Source organism: Schistocerca piceifrons, chromosome 5 (assembly GCF_021461385.2).
Source record: "Schistocerca piceifrons isolate TAMUIC-IGC-003096 chromosome 5, iqSchPice1.1, whole genome shotgun sequence".
NCBI classification, from domain to species: Eukaryota; Metazoa; Arthropoda; class Insecta; order Orthoptera; family Acrididae; genus Schistocerca; species Schistocerca piceifrons.
In genome coordinates, this window is record NC_060142.1 from 559,012,967 (window position 1) to 559,028,820 (window position 15,854).

At 39.9% G+C, this 15,854-nt stretch overlaps 1 protein-coding gene across 1 annotated transcript in view; it reads right to left on the reverse strand.

Moving 5' to 3' along the window:
* The window catches only part of LOC124799139, a 184,177-nt gene extending 169,586 nt beyond the window's left edge, over positions 1-14,591 (reverse strand). Inside the window, exons 1-2 of the mRNA XM_047262676.1 lie at positions 14,575-14,591; positions 7,882-8,028 (exon numbers count right to left, since the gene is read on the reverse strand). Coding sequence (XP_047118632.1) covers positions 7,882-8,028; positions 14,575-14,591 — 164 coding nt within the window. The remainder of the gene's footprint in view (positions 1-7,881; positions 8,029-14,574) is intronic.
* Positions 14,592-15,854: the final 1,263 nt, after the last annotated feature.

Consider the following 15,854-nt stretch of genomic DNA (forward strand, 5'->3'; position numbering starts at 1 on the left):
ATACTTTTGTCTCGATGGCGTCGTTTTTACTCTTGATTCTAAGTTAATATGTTTCTGTATCAGCGTCATCAAACTACAGGAAATCGTATAAACAACTTGGGAGTAATCAGAGTCACCAACCGCGATCCCATCATTAATACCAGAATCACTCGAACATATATATGGTCGTAAACATGATGGGACACAATGCGAAAGCATATTGTCATTCTTCCATTGTAAAGTAGGATAAGTCGGTGATGTTACTGCAGTGAAGCTGTAATTATGCTGTAGATATTCAGTAATGACACCGGGGGCTGTAAACAGTGGAAATTATTATAGTACTGAAGCCAGGAATTTAATTCACAAAGTTGGATGAACATACCGCCTTATCCGTAAGACTTTCCGTAGAGATTGTCACATTTCGAAACATACCAGCAAGTGACAGAACTAGATTATCCAAAGGTTATCTTGAGGATATATCTTCCGTCTCGATAGTGAAATGTTTGAGAACAGCGGCTGTACACATTACGGATTACCACGATCTGTAAATTGAGTATAAAGAAATGTTTTTTCCAGTAAAGATATTTCTTCATACAAGTTAAATACATCCATTTGATATCAACATTTCAAACATGGTTCAAATGCCTCTAAGCACCATGGGACTTAACATCTGAGGTCATCATTCCCCTAGACTTAGAACTACTTAAGCCTAACTAACCTAAGGACATCACACACATCCATGCCCGAGGCAGGATTCGAACCTGCGACCGTCTCAACAATTTACTTACACTGTAAATTTACCTGTTTTATTTAAGTCTGTAACACTATTTCATTGCTGTAGTGGAGAATACATCGCTTTTGCTGCAGTTTATGTTTAAATGGCGTATAAAGTACACCGTAAAAGAAAGTTGAAGTTCGATGTTGTGTTCTGGCATAGTGACCTTTATCATACATTACTTTATACTTATTGTGATATTAAAAATAGTTGTCTTCCAGACAATCAGTGGCAACATTATGTAGGAGTACGGGACCATGTTGAACAAGCTTCCGACAGACATGACCAGTGGATGCTATGCACATATCCTTACTGAAAGTCCTTAAACTATTCAGTTGTTTCTTGACGCATTGCATAGTGGAAACTTTATCTATATGGTCCAGAAAAATTAATTTGTTCATCACGGCCTCATAATTTTGGATAATATTGTCACTGACTGTCTCGACAACTACTCTCTGCTAAGGGGAAAATAAGTATTAATTTCTTAGTGTAGCCACGCAAAATTGAAAGTATTTACCAACTTCAAAACATACTACTTGGAATGCCTATAATTTGTAGTATGAAAGTGACGTAAGTACTGATAATGTTGCTCATTACACTAGTCACCAATACAAATCTCTGCACTTATACTCTTTGCACACTGTATATACTTTGAAATTAATTACTTTTCTACTATGGCTCAGAATCTTTGAATCTACACATTCCTAGAAGTGGTGGCTTCACCTATTTGTGTGTTCATATTAGGTCTAAGGACAATTACTCTCCAAGACTCTCTCAAGACTCAAAACTGACGTCTCAGTAAGTACAGTCGGAATACTCATGTCTCACATCTAAACCTGGTACGTCTAGTTATGAGCGAAAGCAATTCATGATCATCGTTGTAAAGAACTCGTATTTACACTGCATACATATCATATGAAATTAAGAGAAAAGAACAAATATGGAACTGGAGCAACATCAGAGTTGTCTAACTTGTGAACACTATTCGAGAACGAGTGAGATGGACCAGAAAAAGGACGCAAAAGTGTACCACATTTGCTACAATCGCACTGGATCGGCACTTTGTTCCGCAGGTTTGCCTCTCGCGAGCAGTGCATTAGTGTCTGGTTGCTCATTATCCACAAGTGGCATAGGTCGGGGTCGTATCCTCTTTTATTATCCGCTCTTAATTAGCCACAAATACCTGTCGCGGCTGAAGACCAGGAAAATTTCAGTTGAACACACTCAATTGAAGAACGTGCAACACATATGGAAGGGGAAGGAAACTAAATAAGAAAACTGATGTAGAGTCTATGCGGCGTAACAGATTGATAAATGAAATGATCGTGTGGCATTGGCGCCCTGGAGACCCCACCATGGAAAGTTCGGCTGCCGAGTTGCAAGTCTAAATTCAGGTGACGTCACATTGGGCGACTTACGTTTCGGTGATGATGAGATAATGATGCGGACAAGACTCACTCCACGAACGGAGAAAGTCTCCAACCATGCCGGGAATGGATCCCGGGCCCGCTGCATGGTAAGCAATCACGTTACGACTCAGCTTTTCAGGCTGACTAACAAATGGAGAGGAACGTTGCTATAATTTGTTCCTGATTATACGAACTGCACGCACTGAATTACTGTTGTAGGACACTTTTTCATTGCTTTCCTGGCCATAATTTCACGTCGTTTCCTGGATAGTAGATTTCTTCAAATATACCATTAAACAAGAGACTGAAACGGACAGTGGAAGATTATAGGATTACTGGTACAATTTTGGAGTCTGCCACTTCACTTAACAGCCTAGGGCCTAGGGACAATGCTAAAACTATAAAATTAATGATAAAATTAGAATCAGTAGTAGAGGTCCAAAAGGAAGGCTTTTTGTTGAGAATTCTAGACAACCAGTACATCTGTCACGAAATCTGCATTATAGAAGCAATGCCGTTTGATGTCCTTATCAAGAAAATTTGATAACAGAAGTTCAAATGGTTCAAATGTCTCGGAGCACTAGGGGACTTAGCGTCTGAGGTCATCAGTCCCCTACAACTCAGAACTACTTAAACCTAACTAACCTAAGGACATCACACACATCCATGCCCGAGGCATAATTCGAATCTGGGACCGTAGCAGTCACGCGGTTCCACATTGAAGCACCTAGAACCGCTCAGCCATTGATAATAGAAGTTCACGTACATAAGAGGTAGTAGATGGCATAGCATAAACGGAAGTGTAGTAAAAATTCTCAAGAACCATACATGGTAGACTGTTCAATAAGTTTATTTCCTTAGTAACGCACGTACAGTCCTGTGAAATGATCAGTTATTATAGTTGCTGTCATTTATCCTCCGACCAACGCGCAAGAAAAAATCGGAAGGATATATAACTTATCGATACAAAGCACTTTTCGCCAGTTGATTTTGGAATGTCGGCGTAGATGTACGAGTACATAACAAATTTCGTGTTAAAAAAAAAAAACGTCGACAATAGCAAAATGTAGACACATTATTATCTGAGTAGGCATCGGCACTGTTTCTTCGTATCACATTATCACCACAATACGTTACACCTTCAATCAGAATCTACCTAAATCTTCGGCAAACGTATGCATGGTACCTTCGGTCCCCTTTCAGGTGAATACGATTACACACCTTGTCCGGCACAAAAGCAGAGTGCGCATACACAGTGTTGGACAGTACGTTAGCAGCATTGATATAGATTACGTGTCTCGTCTACTTGGCGTTAAACCTCTTCTACAACACAAAGAGTTAACAAGATATTTATTACGATGATGCATGTTTATTTTTATCTCCCACTAAAGTATCAAAACTAAATTTCGCACAAAACTGAAGTAACACGTTTCACCGATACATACTCTACAGTTGACTGTACCAAGGCCCAATATTATCCCTGTCTGGTGCACAAAACAATATTTGAACCTCCGTTGTCTAGCCGATGTATTCATGGCAGCACATTACTCTAAATGACGGTGTATCGTCTTACTAATACGCACCATCTAGTTCGTGTAAGTATTAATTTAAAACCGAAGCAATTGAGCACACTGTTCCGATCGCCTCTTTATTCTACGATTCGAAGAGTAAAGGACCGCAGAAGATGAAAATGAGGAGACAAACTGTGGGGAAGTGGACTAGTGGGAGACTAGGAAGTGCACTCAACTTTCCTGTGGTATTTTGGTTATAGAGTAATTCGCAGTCAATAAGTAATCTAATGTGAAAAGCTTTTTCTCAGACTTTTGCTCTAATGCTGAATCTCAAAGCATCACCCCCCACCTCATATGATTCATGTGCAAATTAGCACCTGCATATAATGATCCTGGAATCGTCGAATTACGTCTTAAAATAGTCTCTTTCTCCGTACTTTCCTTCTTCCTGAGCAACATTGTCTCTATATATACAAAAGTTTTGGATTATGTCGACACTCAGTCCTCGGTTATTTCTATGATACATCTATTCGACTACCATCCAGAATTCTTTGTGAAAGATGGGGCTATAAGTGGGTTTTCAGTAAGTGTAGTGGCCAGAAGGAGAAAGGTCAACACTGCACCATTAAGGCAGTGGCTAATAAAGTGCTGTGGCACTCTGATCAACATTTGGACGGAAGATGGCTTATATATTTGGTATTCGGCTTCGTAACAAGCTAATCTTTCATCAAGACATAACATCATCTGAATGAATAAATTACTATTCACAGGAACTCTGTTGTTACACCGAAAATAGTTTTCTCTTGTTTGTGATTCAAATGTGAGCACTCCATTGGGATGGCGTCACAGTTTTCCCAGTATCAAAAATTATTGTTTTGTAGACGTTGACAGCCGTTATTGGACGGCACAGCGTTACGAGCTGAGTCCCACATTGGCAGATGAGTAGCAGCCACTCTCGCACACATGTGGACCGAAGTTTAATTAGTCTGTGCGCTGTGAGAGATCCGGGGAATGAGCGGTGCGCAAAACGCCGGTCGAGCTGCCGCGCGGAGGTCGTTAGGAGGAACAGGTCCCTCAGTTGATGAGAATTGGTGGATTAATTGTGCATGTTCGCAGGTTTCGAGAAGTACGGGAGGTGTACGGGCTCATAACGCCAGATTTCATTGCACCACAGAGCAAACCAGGCGCACTAACCAAACAGACACCTATTACACGATCATGTCGGTGTGTATTAATGAACCACCGGAAACTACTTAAACATGTCTCAAGCTCTATTATGTATTCGACTATTCAGTGTTTCGAACGAAGTAGGAACACCAGACTACTCTAGTGTGCATTGCCTCTTGAACGTGGCTTTCGTTTCAGTTACTCAGAGTATTCTGGGTTGTGTTTCGTGTGGATGTATGCAGCAGGGATACAGTAGTGAGCGCTTGTACAGTATAATAAAATACTAGTAAAAGAACGTGATGAGGAAAGGACACGACGAAAGTGGATAGACATGTGACCTGCTCACTTGTTTACTTTCAAAGCAAACCACGTTAAGTGGTAAATGTAACGTCTCGCTCCAGCGGACAGACCAGGTCAGCTGTGCCTTGAGACATTGTCGAGCAAGAACTTTTTCAAAGATTTGTTTAACACGGACAATTAGCTCACGTCCATACGCCTCTAATTCTCTTTTCACCAGCCTCATTCGAGAATGAGCAAATCTTCTGCACTCAGGGTTCAAAACTTGCGCCTGCAAATCCAACTTCGCAAACTTTGCAGCATTTTAACCACCTTAATAGCGATCCTACTGATACAAATTCTTGTCAAGTAATCTAAAGTCCCATCTATGGGGGTGTCTGTAATGGCGAGATATTGTTATCCTTGATTCTCGTCAAACCATACGTTTATGGAGTGGCTAATTCAAATGAATACATCGTTATCTATTTCCTTCTGCATCATCCTCCAAAATTTGCGTGTGCTTCCTCTACAATTACCCCGTCATCGATGGTACAAAAACTCGACCTGTTTTTCAACGAAGTCTGCAATCATTCGTTCAATCTTCCTCTTCTTTTATTATTTACGACAGTGCATCGAATGCAACGATATCCCTGTATCAATGAACAAGACCAACGCCACAATTAACGTACTTCTACTTCTTGTTATGTAACCCAGAGACATGATTTAGAAAGTGTTAGCATACATATTTTATATTCGACTACTTTTCAAAATATGAACCTCTACAAATCAGGGTAAATCTGTGGTATAAAACAGTATTATCTCTAAGCAGTTTTCGGTAACTGGGTTATGAAGCAGTTTTCGTAAACTGGCGTGTGACGCCTTGATGTAGAATATGAATGAGTTCTAATACTAATCGATGTAGTACAATCTCTTAGGAGACCCTTGCCTAGAGACGGATACGTGGTATTTTGGTTCAAGAGCTCTCTTCTGAACTACAATGTCAGTTTGATGTACTTTCACCTCCATTATCATTAATTGCTTCACTTTACGTTGAGTCATGTTACGAATTCGGAAGAAGAATGATACGAAATGTGTAGGTGGGACAAAATTATAAGGTAATTTAAGCAAGTCATCGCCTTGAATATCAATGTCCCCGTTGCGGTGTGAGCACCAATTAGGGGGCCATTACCGTGTCATCAGCTGTGATCAATTGCCTGGAGTATGCAGATAGGGGCCTTATCAGGAGGAAGCGTGAGCCATTGGCTTTCCTGTAATAGTACACGGTTTCTGAAACAGAAGTAGATAAATAAATTTTTATAATCATTTTTAAAAATTCTCCATTACTATATTTCAGAAGACGGTATTCGTAAGACCACTCAACCATATTTAACATATTTTTGTCTCACATGCAGCTTAATTACTGTGTCATTTAATTTTGCTGCTCAGTCGAGGAGTCTGTCAACAATGTGAGTGCAGCAAATCTACGATAACGGCGGATACTGTCGCATGTTAGGTGATTTTAAACTTTTCCATTACTAACATCACCTAAAATGCTGTAGTGAGATTAATTTACACTCAGGCAATTATCAAACTACAGTTGGACACGTAAATGGAAAATTACTCCCACTTTATGCTCAGAACATAAATGATAAAAGTGATTGAGTTATCTAACACGCAAAACTATCATCGAAAAATGACAGAACATGTTACTTCTCGTGTAACTACAATGAAAACAAAGTTTCGCCCACTGGAACACTTCGGCGTGCTTTTATTTCAGGTAAGCTTTAAATTATCAACGCTGTCGGGCATTCAAAACATAACAATAAGTTTAAAGAGATCAGGTAGGCTAAAAAGGGCATTACGGTTTCTGAGGCGGTGGAAGCCCACGCGAAAAATACAAGAAAACGAAGTGTTTATAGGAAAAAACAATATTCTCAATAATATCACAGTCTTCAACCTAGAATAGCGACAAAAACGTGCAATCTGCGCATACAGCATCCTAAACAACATCGAATCTTGTCTTACGCTATCCGAACATTAGTATCGTGCTAGGATTTCAGGTAAGCTTTAAATTATCAACGCTGTCGAGCATTCAAAATATAACAATAAGTTTAAAGAAATGAGGTAGGCTAAAAATGCATTACGGTTACTGAGGTAGTGGATCCAGACGTGGAAAATACAAGAAAACGAAGTATTTAAAGTAAACAGCAATATTCTCAATAATATCACAGTTTTCAACCTAAAATAGCGACAAAAACATGCCAGCTGTCCATACGGCGTCTTAAATAACACCGAAGCTTGTCCGACTCTATCCACGCATTAGTATCATATAGAGACCTGTCACTGTTTAGCGATTTAGCATAGTATAGTAGTAATCGGCATCAGACACACTTACTTCACGCACAACGCGTTTGAAGGGCATACAACCTCCCCTTCAGGTGTAAGGGGTAGGATTTCACCGCAGCGTATCTGAAATGAAATGTCAGCCATATGACGTGAGGTATCGTACGGAAACAATCTTGTACGCCTCAGCTTGCAGAAACACTACAGGATAAGGGTGCGCACCCTCCAAATGCTACCTGCACGATATAAGTGTTTGTTTGATACCGTTGTTGCTTAGTTTTCATTTTCTGTTATCGAAGTTGGCGACAAATAATATTGTGTAATTTGAATGAGCTATTATTGACAGTATTCCTGAAGAAAAAAAAAGCCATCTGTAGGGCGAAAAAAAAATTCTTTTTTATGACATGGTCAGGTATTTTACCTGCAGGGAAGAAGACCATTAACAGCGAATGGGAGGTGTTCCAGTGCGACGGCGCACCGTGGTTGTCCCTTGCGTCGCCGACTGAGCGGCCCGTATGACGGCGGAGCAGAGTCGTCTGCGTGGCGACGCGGCGGCAGCGTCTCCTCCCTGCCAGACCCGTGCAGCACGCGAACGTCAGTGCGCGCTGCGCGCTACTGCCGAGCCGCGGCCGGCTCAGCGCCCGAGTCGCGACTGCAGGAGCCGACTGCGCATGCGTCGGACGCAGCGCCGGTACTGGACAGACACGCTGGCGCCGGACGTTCCGTCAGGACGTAATTCAAACCGCTCCCTGCTGCAAAGGAAGTCCCGTGTTAGCAGCGACGAGAGCCCATAAATATCTCTCGTGTTGGTACTCCGAGTTTTTTATTTTTTTTTATTTTTATTTCAACTTCCATAAAAGTATGAATGTTTTCGTTGCAGACACCATATCTGTCGGATGCAGCCTATCTCTCCGTCCCTTTCAACATCAGTGCCTTCTGGATTATTCTTCTGAACTGAGTATGCTAACCTGCTGCAAAACATTGATAATCTAGTGTTGTTGTTCTGGTCCTCAGTCCTGAGACTGGTTTGATGCAGCTCTCCATGCTACTCTATCCTGTGCAAGCTGCTTCATCTCCCAGTACCTACTGCAGCCTACATCCTTCTGAATCTGCTTGGTCTCCCTCTGCGATTTTTACCCTCCCCGCTGCCCTCCAATACTAAATTGGTGATCCCTCGATGTCTCAGAACATGTCCTACCAACCGATCCCTTCTTCTAGTCAAGTTGTGCCACAAGCTCCTCTTCACCCCAGTTCTATTCAGTACCTCCTCATTAGGCATGTGATCTACCCATCTAATCTTCAGCATTCTTCTGTAGCACCACATATCAAAAGGTGCTATTCTCTTCTTGTCCAAACTACTTATCGTCCATGTTACACTTCCATACATGGCTACACTCCATACAAATACTTTCAGAAATAACTTCCTGACACTTAAATCAATACTCGATGTTAGCAAATTTTTCTTCTTCAGAAACGCTTTCCTTGCTATTGCCATTCTACATTTTATGTGCTCTCTACTTCGACCATCATCAGTTAGTTTGCTCCGCAAATAGCAAAACTCCTTTACTACATTAAGTGTCTCATTACCTAATCTAATTCCCTCAGCATCACTCGACTTAATTCGACTACGTCTTTAAACACGTCTTTAATCACGTCTTTAAACACAGGATGAATATTAATAAAACCTACAACCATAGGGACAAATTTCTGACAGGAAACAAGTCCTATGATGATGTGCTCGAAAATGGGCAGTGTGCCTACAACGACAACAACGAAAACATATCGTCCCGGAACACAGTACAGAGCTGCTTCGCCCACATGTCGCAACAGATATTCAAAGTGGCCTCAATGTGATGCAGTACACGCGTTCGCATGTCGCACCATGAAGTGCCGCACTCTTTCGCACGTTCCGGCCTCTCTCCGAATAGCTTCACAGACGTCATAAACACGCTGTTGAAGGGACTCCACATAAGGAACTGCATTCAACATCTGGGGTAGATGTTATTGAGATGCCGGCGAACTGTAAAGCGGAAGCGGGTTGGTGCTTCGCCATGAAGAAAGTTCCTAAGCTGTCGTATTGGCAAAGGCGCGCTCTGAAGTAGCCCAGCAGTGTATTCCTCAGTAAATTCACTACCTTACTCCGACGAGGCGTCGTGGAATAATAATCGGTCCAAGTAAGTGGTCGCCAAGAATCCCTAACCACACACTGATACTGAACCAATGCTGATGAGACACCTCACCCATTCCCCGACGACGGCCTGCGGCCCATAGAGGGCGATTATGCAGCTTGATGACGTTAGTTCTGGTAAAGGTCGCTTCGTCGGTAAAGAATGCTGATGATATCGCATAATTGCTATGGTATCGTGCAAAAACCATCGGCTAAGTCCTTCCCATACAGAGAAATCAGCTACTGGTAATCTTTGCACTCGTTTGAAGTGACACGGATAGTAGCGACTGTGACACAAGATTCACGTAATCTACATTGGAATACACCACGCTGGCGGGCCACTTGCCTGGAGCTTATACTAGGAGTCATCTCAATATCCTGTAGCGCTGCGCGGGATTAGCCGAGCCGTCTGAGGCGCTGCAGTCATCGACTGTGCGGCTGGTCCCGGCGGAGGTTCGAGTCCTCCCTAGGGCATGGGTGTGTGTGTTTCTCCTTAGGATAATTTAGGTTATGTAGTGTGTAAACGTAGGGACTGATGACCTTAGCAGTTAAGTCCCATAAGCTTTCAGACACATTTGAACTTTTTTTTTTATATCCTGTACCACACGGTCCTCCAAATCTGGCATACGCACAAGTCCTCACGTTCCTCTGTCTGAAAGGACCCATGATCACATAAATACACATAAAAGGACTTGAAATGTAGTATGACGTGGTTGGAGTTAGATGGTACATCTGATTCGCTGTACACAAATCCAATTGCATTCCCTCCTGACATTAACAGTCCGTTACACGTGGTCCGTTGCAAGTGGTCAGAGTAAGTTTAATTCGTCACCGCCAGGTACAGTGGAAACGATGCATTTCCTGACACATCCTGACACATATTCATAGGACCTTTATCCCTAAATTTCCAGCCAGTAATCCATCCCTACAGTTGATAGGTTTTATTAATGTTCACCCTGTGCAAAGGGTGTTAAAAAACAAGTGTTCCATATTTTGAGAGATGGTAGCATGAACCAAAACAACAAAGGCCACTAAACTCGGTCTCTAAAATGCATACATTAAGAGCTATGAGCACCTGTGAGAAACGTGCCTTACACAGTAAGTCTTCAAGAACCACTTACAAAATGCAGTAAGCAAAACAGAAAACAACTTAGTGCACATTATAGTGTGATTGTCCATGGACACAGTGAAACATATACTTTTGAAGTAAAGTAACTGACAGCAGCCTGCAGCTCATCAGTCAGAACGGGAACGGCGTGCGAACATATAATTTACCATGTCGCTTCTGCGCTTTCCCTTTGCTGAACTTTCCTTACTGTGACAATGTAACCTGTCAACAAATTTAAACAAAACCAAAACTGATCGAGTTTACGTAACACAAGAAACTGAATCTAATGCAACACTACTGATTCAAAATTGGCTCTCCTACTAATCTTGATCACAAAATGAGATTTTCACTCTGCAGCGGAGTGTGCGCTGATATGAAAGTTCATGGCGGATTGAAACTGTGTGACGGTTGGAGACTCGAACTCGGGACCTTTGCCTTGCACAGAAAAGTGCTCTACCATCTGAGCTACTCAAGCACCTCACAATTTTCCTTCCACCAGTACCTTGTCTCCTACCTTCCAAACTTCACAGAAGTTCTCATGCGAAACTTGCAGAACTAGCTCTCCTGGCAGAACGCTATTGCGAAGACATGACTTAGCCACAGCGTGGGGGATGTTTCAGAAATGGGATTTCCACTCTACAGCGGAGTGTGAGCTGTGGCGAAGGCATGTCTTCCCAATATTCCTTCTTCCATGAGTGCTAATTTTGCAAGGTTCGCAGGAGAGCTTCTGTGAAGTTAGGAAGGTAGGACACGAGCCACTGACGGAAGTAACGTTTTAAGGAGGGTTCGTGAGTTGTGCTTGGGTAGCTCAGATGGCAGAGCACTTTCCCGCGAAAATCAAAGGTCTCAATTTCGAGCCGCGATCTGACACGCAGATTTAGTCTGCCAAGAAGTTTCAAAACTTCATAAATTTGAAAATAATGGTTCCTGTGCTTTAAAGGAATGCTAGCTCTGTAATTAAAGAATTTCTTACGTTTGTCTGCGCAATGGTAATGCTCTTCCAACTGCTCCGTGTTAGTACCTTTAACTGGATTAACCTAGTGTCCAAGAAAGTTGCTTAGCATATATTTTAATCAAATCGAATGTGACAGACAATAACTTCGTAAGCAAAATAGTCAATCAAAACGGCTTGGATCTGATTAACTGGTATTTACTTGTGGAAAGTAACAATATGGCACTAACTTTAAAAATTTTACTTTGACTCTTTGGATATTAATAATGCTCACAATTAATGCACAATAAACTGGTTATACATTAACAAATCGCTTTACAAAATCACTAGAAATGAGTGCTATACATTGTCTGAATCCTCACTTTTAAAAATGTGCATTGCATTCGAAACAAAATAACTGTCTTTATCTTAATTATTTCCTGTATGGTATCTTGCAAATAAAAAATGAGTACTGCCGGTAGAGAGTAAGGATATACCCAACACACATCCGATACTACACTTTACACTTGAGAGTCCTCCATACATGTCTCTATTTAAAGTTACTCTAAAACATCTTATTAACTAAGGTTACTTTAACACGTTACCCATAATACCGTGAACAAGCGATCACTGTTGAGCTGCAATCCTACTACACAATCGATACCACATTTGACCATCTCTGCTTCAATATAAAACTTTCTTACAAAATTTTACCCGATGTATATACGTTTCATAACCCCACTGCCTCCTTCTGCAGAATTTGGCAGGGTTGTTTAGGCAATCAGTCATAATAACACAACAAATTCTTAACATTACATAAGTGTAGGCTGATAAAAGCTCGCAAACCTAGAATACAAGAGATAATCAATAAAGGAATACAAATCTTTGTGAGCCTCTGGCTTTATGATTAACTTAAAGTTATCATGGTTTATTTGTGAAGCATTTTCTTTAACCATCGAAGATCGGTGGTTAGGAACCATGAATGTACAAACAGTCAGGTATGATAGTGATCATGTGCACTATGAAACTTTAAAATGTAGCTTGGCATTTAAGTAAAATACAATAGTATGAGCAACTCCCTCTTTACAAAGTTCATGGAAATTAAAACAACTGAGTTGTTCAATATAGAATTATAAATATTAAGTATTTGCAAACTGGTTAAGAAATTTAGTTCTTATGTGCACTAATATTTGAGATCAAGTGTTTATTTACAAGACTTATTTCCATAGTTATGACTAATCATAGGCATTGTTAGACAAAGCATAGCGTAGCTATATGAAGAGTATGAAATATAAAGTACAGAGTGAAAAATACAAGGTAAAGTTACAGTGTGGATGGTGTGCAAATCGATGATCCACAGACACTGGTTCATATTTCTTCATCAGAGGATAATATTTAACAGTCATATTTAATATTTTTTAACATCATTAGGTATGTCGAAGTAGTGTGATTTGGAAATGTGCAGACTCACTGGTGGTAACAGTAGATCTGGTAGCAAATGACAACTCGGCCTATAGTATATAAAATGTTGCCTAGTGCAGTCGTGAGCTCAATGAATGGTGTCATCACAGCTCCTTCATTTGTAGTGTATTATCGTCGACATCAGTAAGCTAGCATATATTTATATTCTAGCAGACAAGTAAACAACTGTACGTTTTATGAGCATGTCAGTGGATAACGTAGAGAACGACAATAGCATAGGGAGAAAATGGGACTTAAAGAGATATGCTTTTAAAATTGCAAAGTATGATAGTGGTAGACATTAATATAAAATCCTAAACTTAATGCTGGTAACAGCTGCATTATTTATGGCAGTGCCATAACTATATAAGTGAAACATTGTGTTCATAGTTCAGCATCTAATAATATGACACATAGAGTATGTTTTATACTCGTAGTTGAGCTATTCTAGTAGTAAGTAAGTTATAAATTCATTTACTGGTAGTGTGTTTCCGCAGAACAGTAGCGGTTGCATATAGAATAACGGTGGCTTTCCCAGTAAACTTGGAAACTTAATGTATACAGGTAATAATTGTAGAAAATAGTACGTGAAGGTTGACAGGAACAAATGACAAAATACATGGATCGTAATTAGTCAGGCTGGATGTTGTGAGAGGTCATCAGAAAGATCAGGATAGTAGATTACGTCTACAGTAAATGATATTTGAAAATGGTTCTTGTTGCTAATATTGACTATACATAAGTAATATACCTCGTACAGAGAAATAAAGCTAAAAACCAATAGTAGCCGTAAGAAATGCGGATTGGTACTGGGAAAATTAGGAATAAGCAACGGAAAGTGCACATTTTTGCATAATAGAATCATTATCGGCCATAGTCGTCAACTTGTTCAGTCAAAATAAAGCAAGATACAAATGTGTGATCATAAGTTTATTCTAAGCACAGTCATGAAAATGTTAAAGAAATCAGAATGACGTAACAACTAGAAGCCTGTAGTAATAGCTGAGATTGGAGAGCATACAAAAGAAAAAAATGGTTGATGAGAAATGGCTCGTCGTACACATAAAGCATGACAAAATTATTATGCTACTATTGTTAATAGCATATTTAATCCAACTAAAAGCAACATTAGCATGTGCTAATATAAGTGCATATATTATGTAAAAACATCGTTAGTTCAGAAAAATGCAGTTTATCAACAGGAACATGTACAGCTACTCTACCATTCAAAAGCAAATTACCCCCCCCCCCTTTTCTTTTGTAATACAAGGAGTAATATTCCTGTGTACCAAATAACGTCATGTTCTTCTACAATAGTTAAAAATGTTATCTGTATCTCAATTTATCCATTTGTGTGTTCTCACTAACTTGAGGTTATCATTATAACAGTGTGACCTCCGTGTCATCAGTTTCCTTTACCTTATTATTCAAATATAATCGTTATTACCATGAGCAGAACATCATTTTGTCTTCATTATCATCACTTCATAGAATATTACCAAAATAAAATTAAAACTCATATCTAGCATACATAGGAAAATCGTTAGTGCATGTAATTCTTGGTATTGCTATAAAGAATTGATTAGCGAAACCATGTAAAGGAATATTTGGTATAGAGATGTTAGTCTTGGGTTTTACTTTGTTGTTTCCTGTAAAACCTGCAAGAAAAAAATTGGCTGGTATTTGATGAGGGATGACATTTGTTACATTTGTATCCTTCATTTTCACTACCGTATTGCACATCCTCGATGCTGCAAAATGTATTTTTGTTTACTTCTTTTTATTTTACTTTACATTGTAACACCTTGTTCTGAAACAGTCAGTGATCGGGATGAGTAAATAGTAATGAGAATATACATCAAGCATGTGGAATCCTGTCTCTACCTAAAAGATGCTGTCTGTAAAAACATAGTCGTGCATGAAATGATTCTGAGTTACAAGACGAATAACAAGTACATCGTGCACGGTGGAAATAAAAGTGCTAAAACTATAGAAAAATGCAAAATGAATTATTATGTCTCGCTGTGACAATGTAGTACCAAACACCGTCGCCATTAGGAAAAAAAATTAGTTCATTGAATAAAATCTTTTACATTACAAATATGATAGCTCTCGCGTGACTTTTTCGCACGCGGAGTTTCTACATGAACAACATTTGGATGCGGAAAGTGTCTTATTCTACAGCTACTCCAACTTGTTGCACCCATTTTTGGCTTTACTGGAAAGATGTTGAGTACCTACTAATACCTTTTGACCAATTTTAAACTCGCGCAGATGGCTTACATGTTTCTGTTGTTACTGTCTTCGTTCAGCTGCACGCTTAATATTGTTGATTGCAATGTCGATGACTTTATGGTTGACGTAGTCCTTGTGAATCAGGCAATGCTACTAATTTCTTAATTTGTTCGGCGGTTCAACCTTCTTTAATCCATGTAAGGAGAAAACAATGTAGAATCATTTGCAATAGAGTTATTAATTTCTTGAAATGTGTAGACATATTAATCCCAATCGGTGTATTTCTTTTGAAAGTATAGACGACGAAACTTACCAATTTCTTTCATAGTCCTCTTAGATGGGTTTGATGAAGCACGGTAACAGGAAATGTAAATAGATGTAACCCTCTCAGCTTTCAGAGTACGTGTCCATATAACTGATCTGAATTGTGGTCTGTTATCAGAACTAACTTTTCGTACATGACCAACAATCGGTAAGAACTTTTTTTTGTAA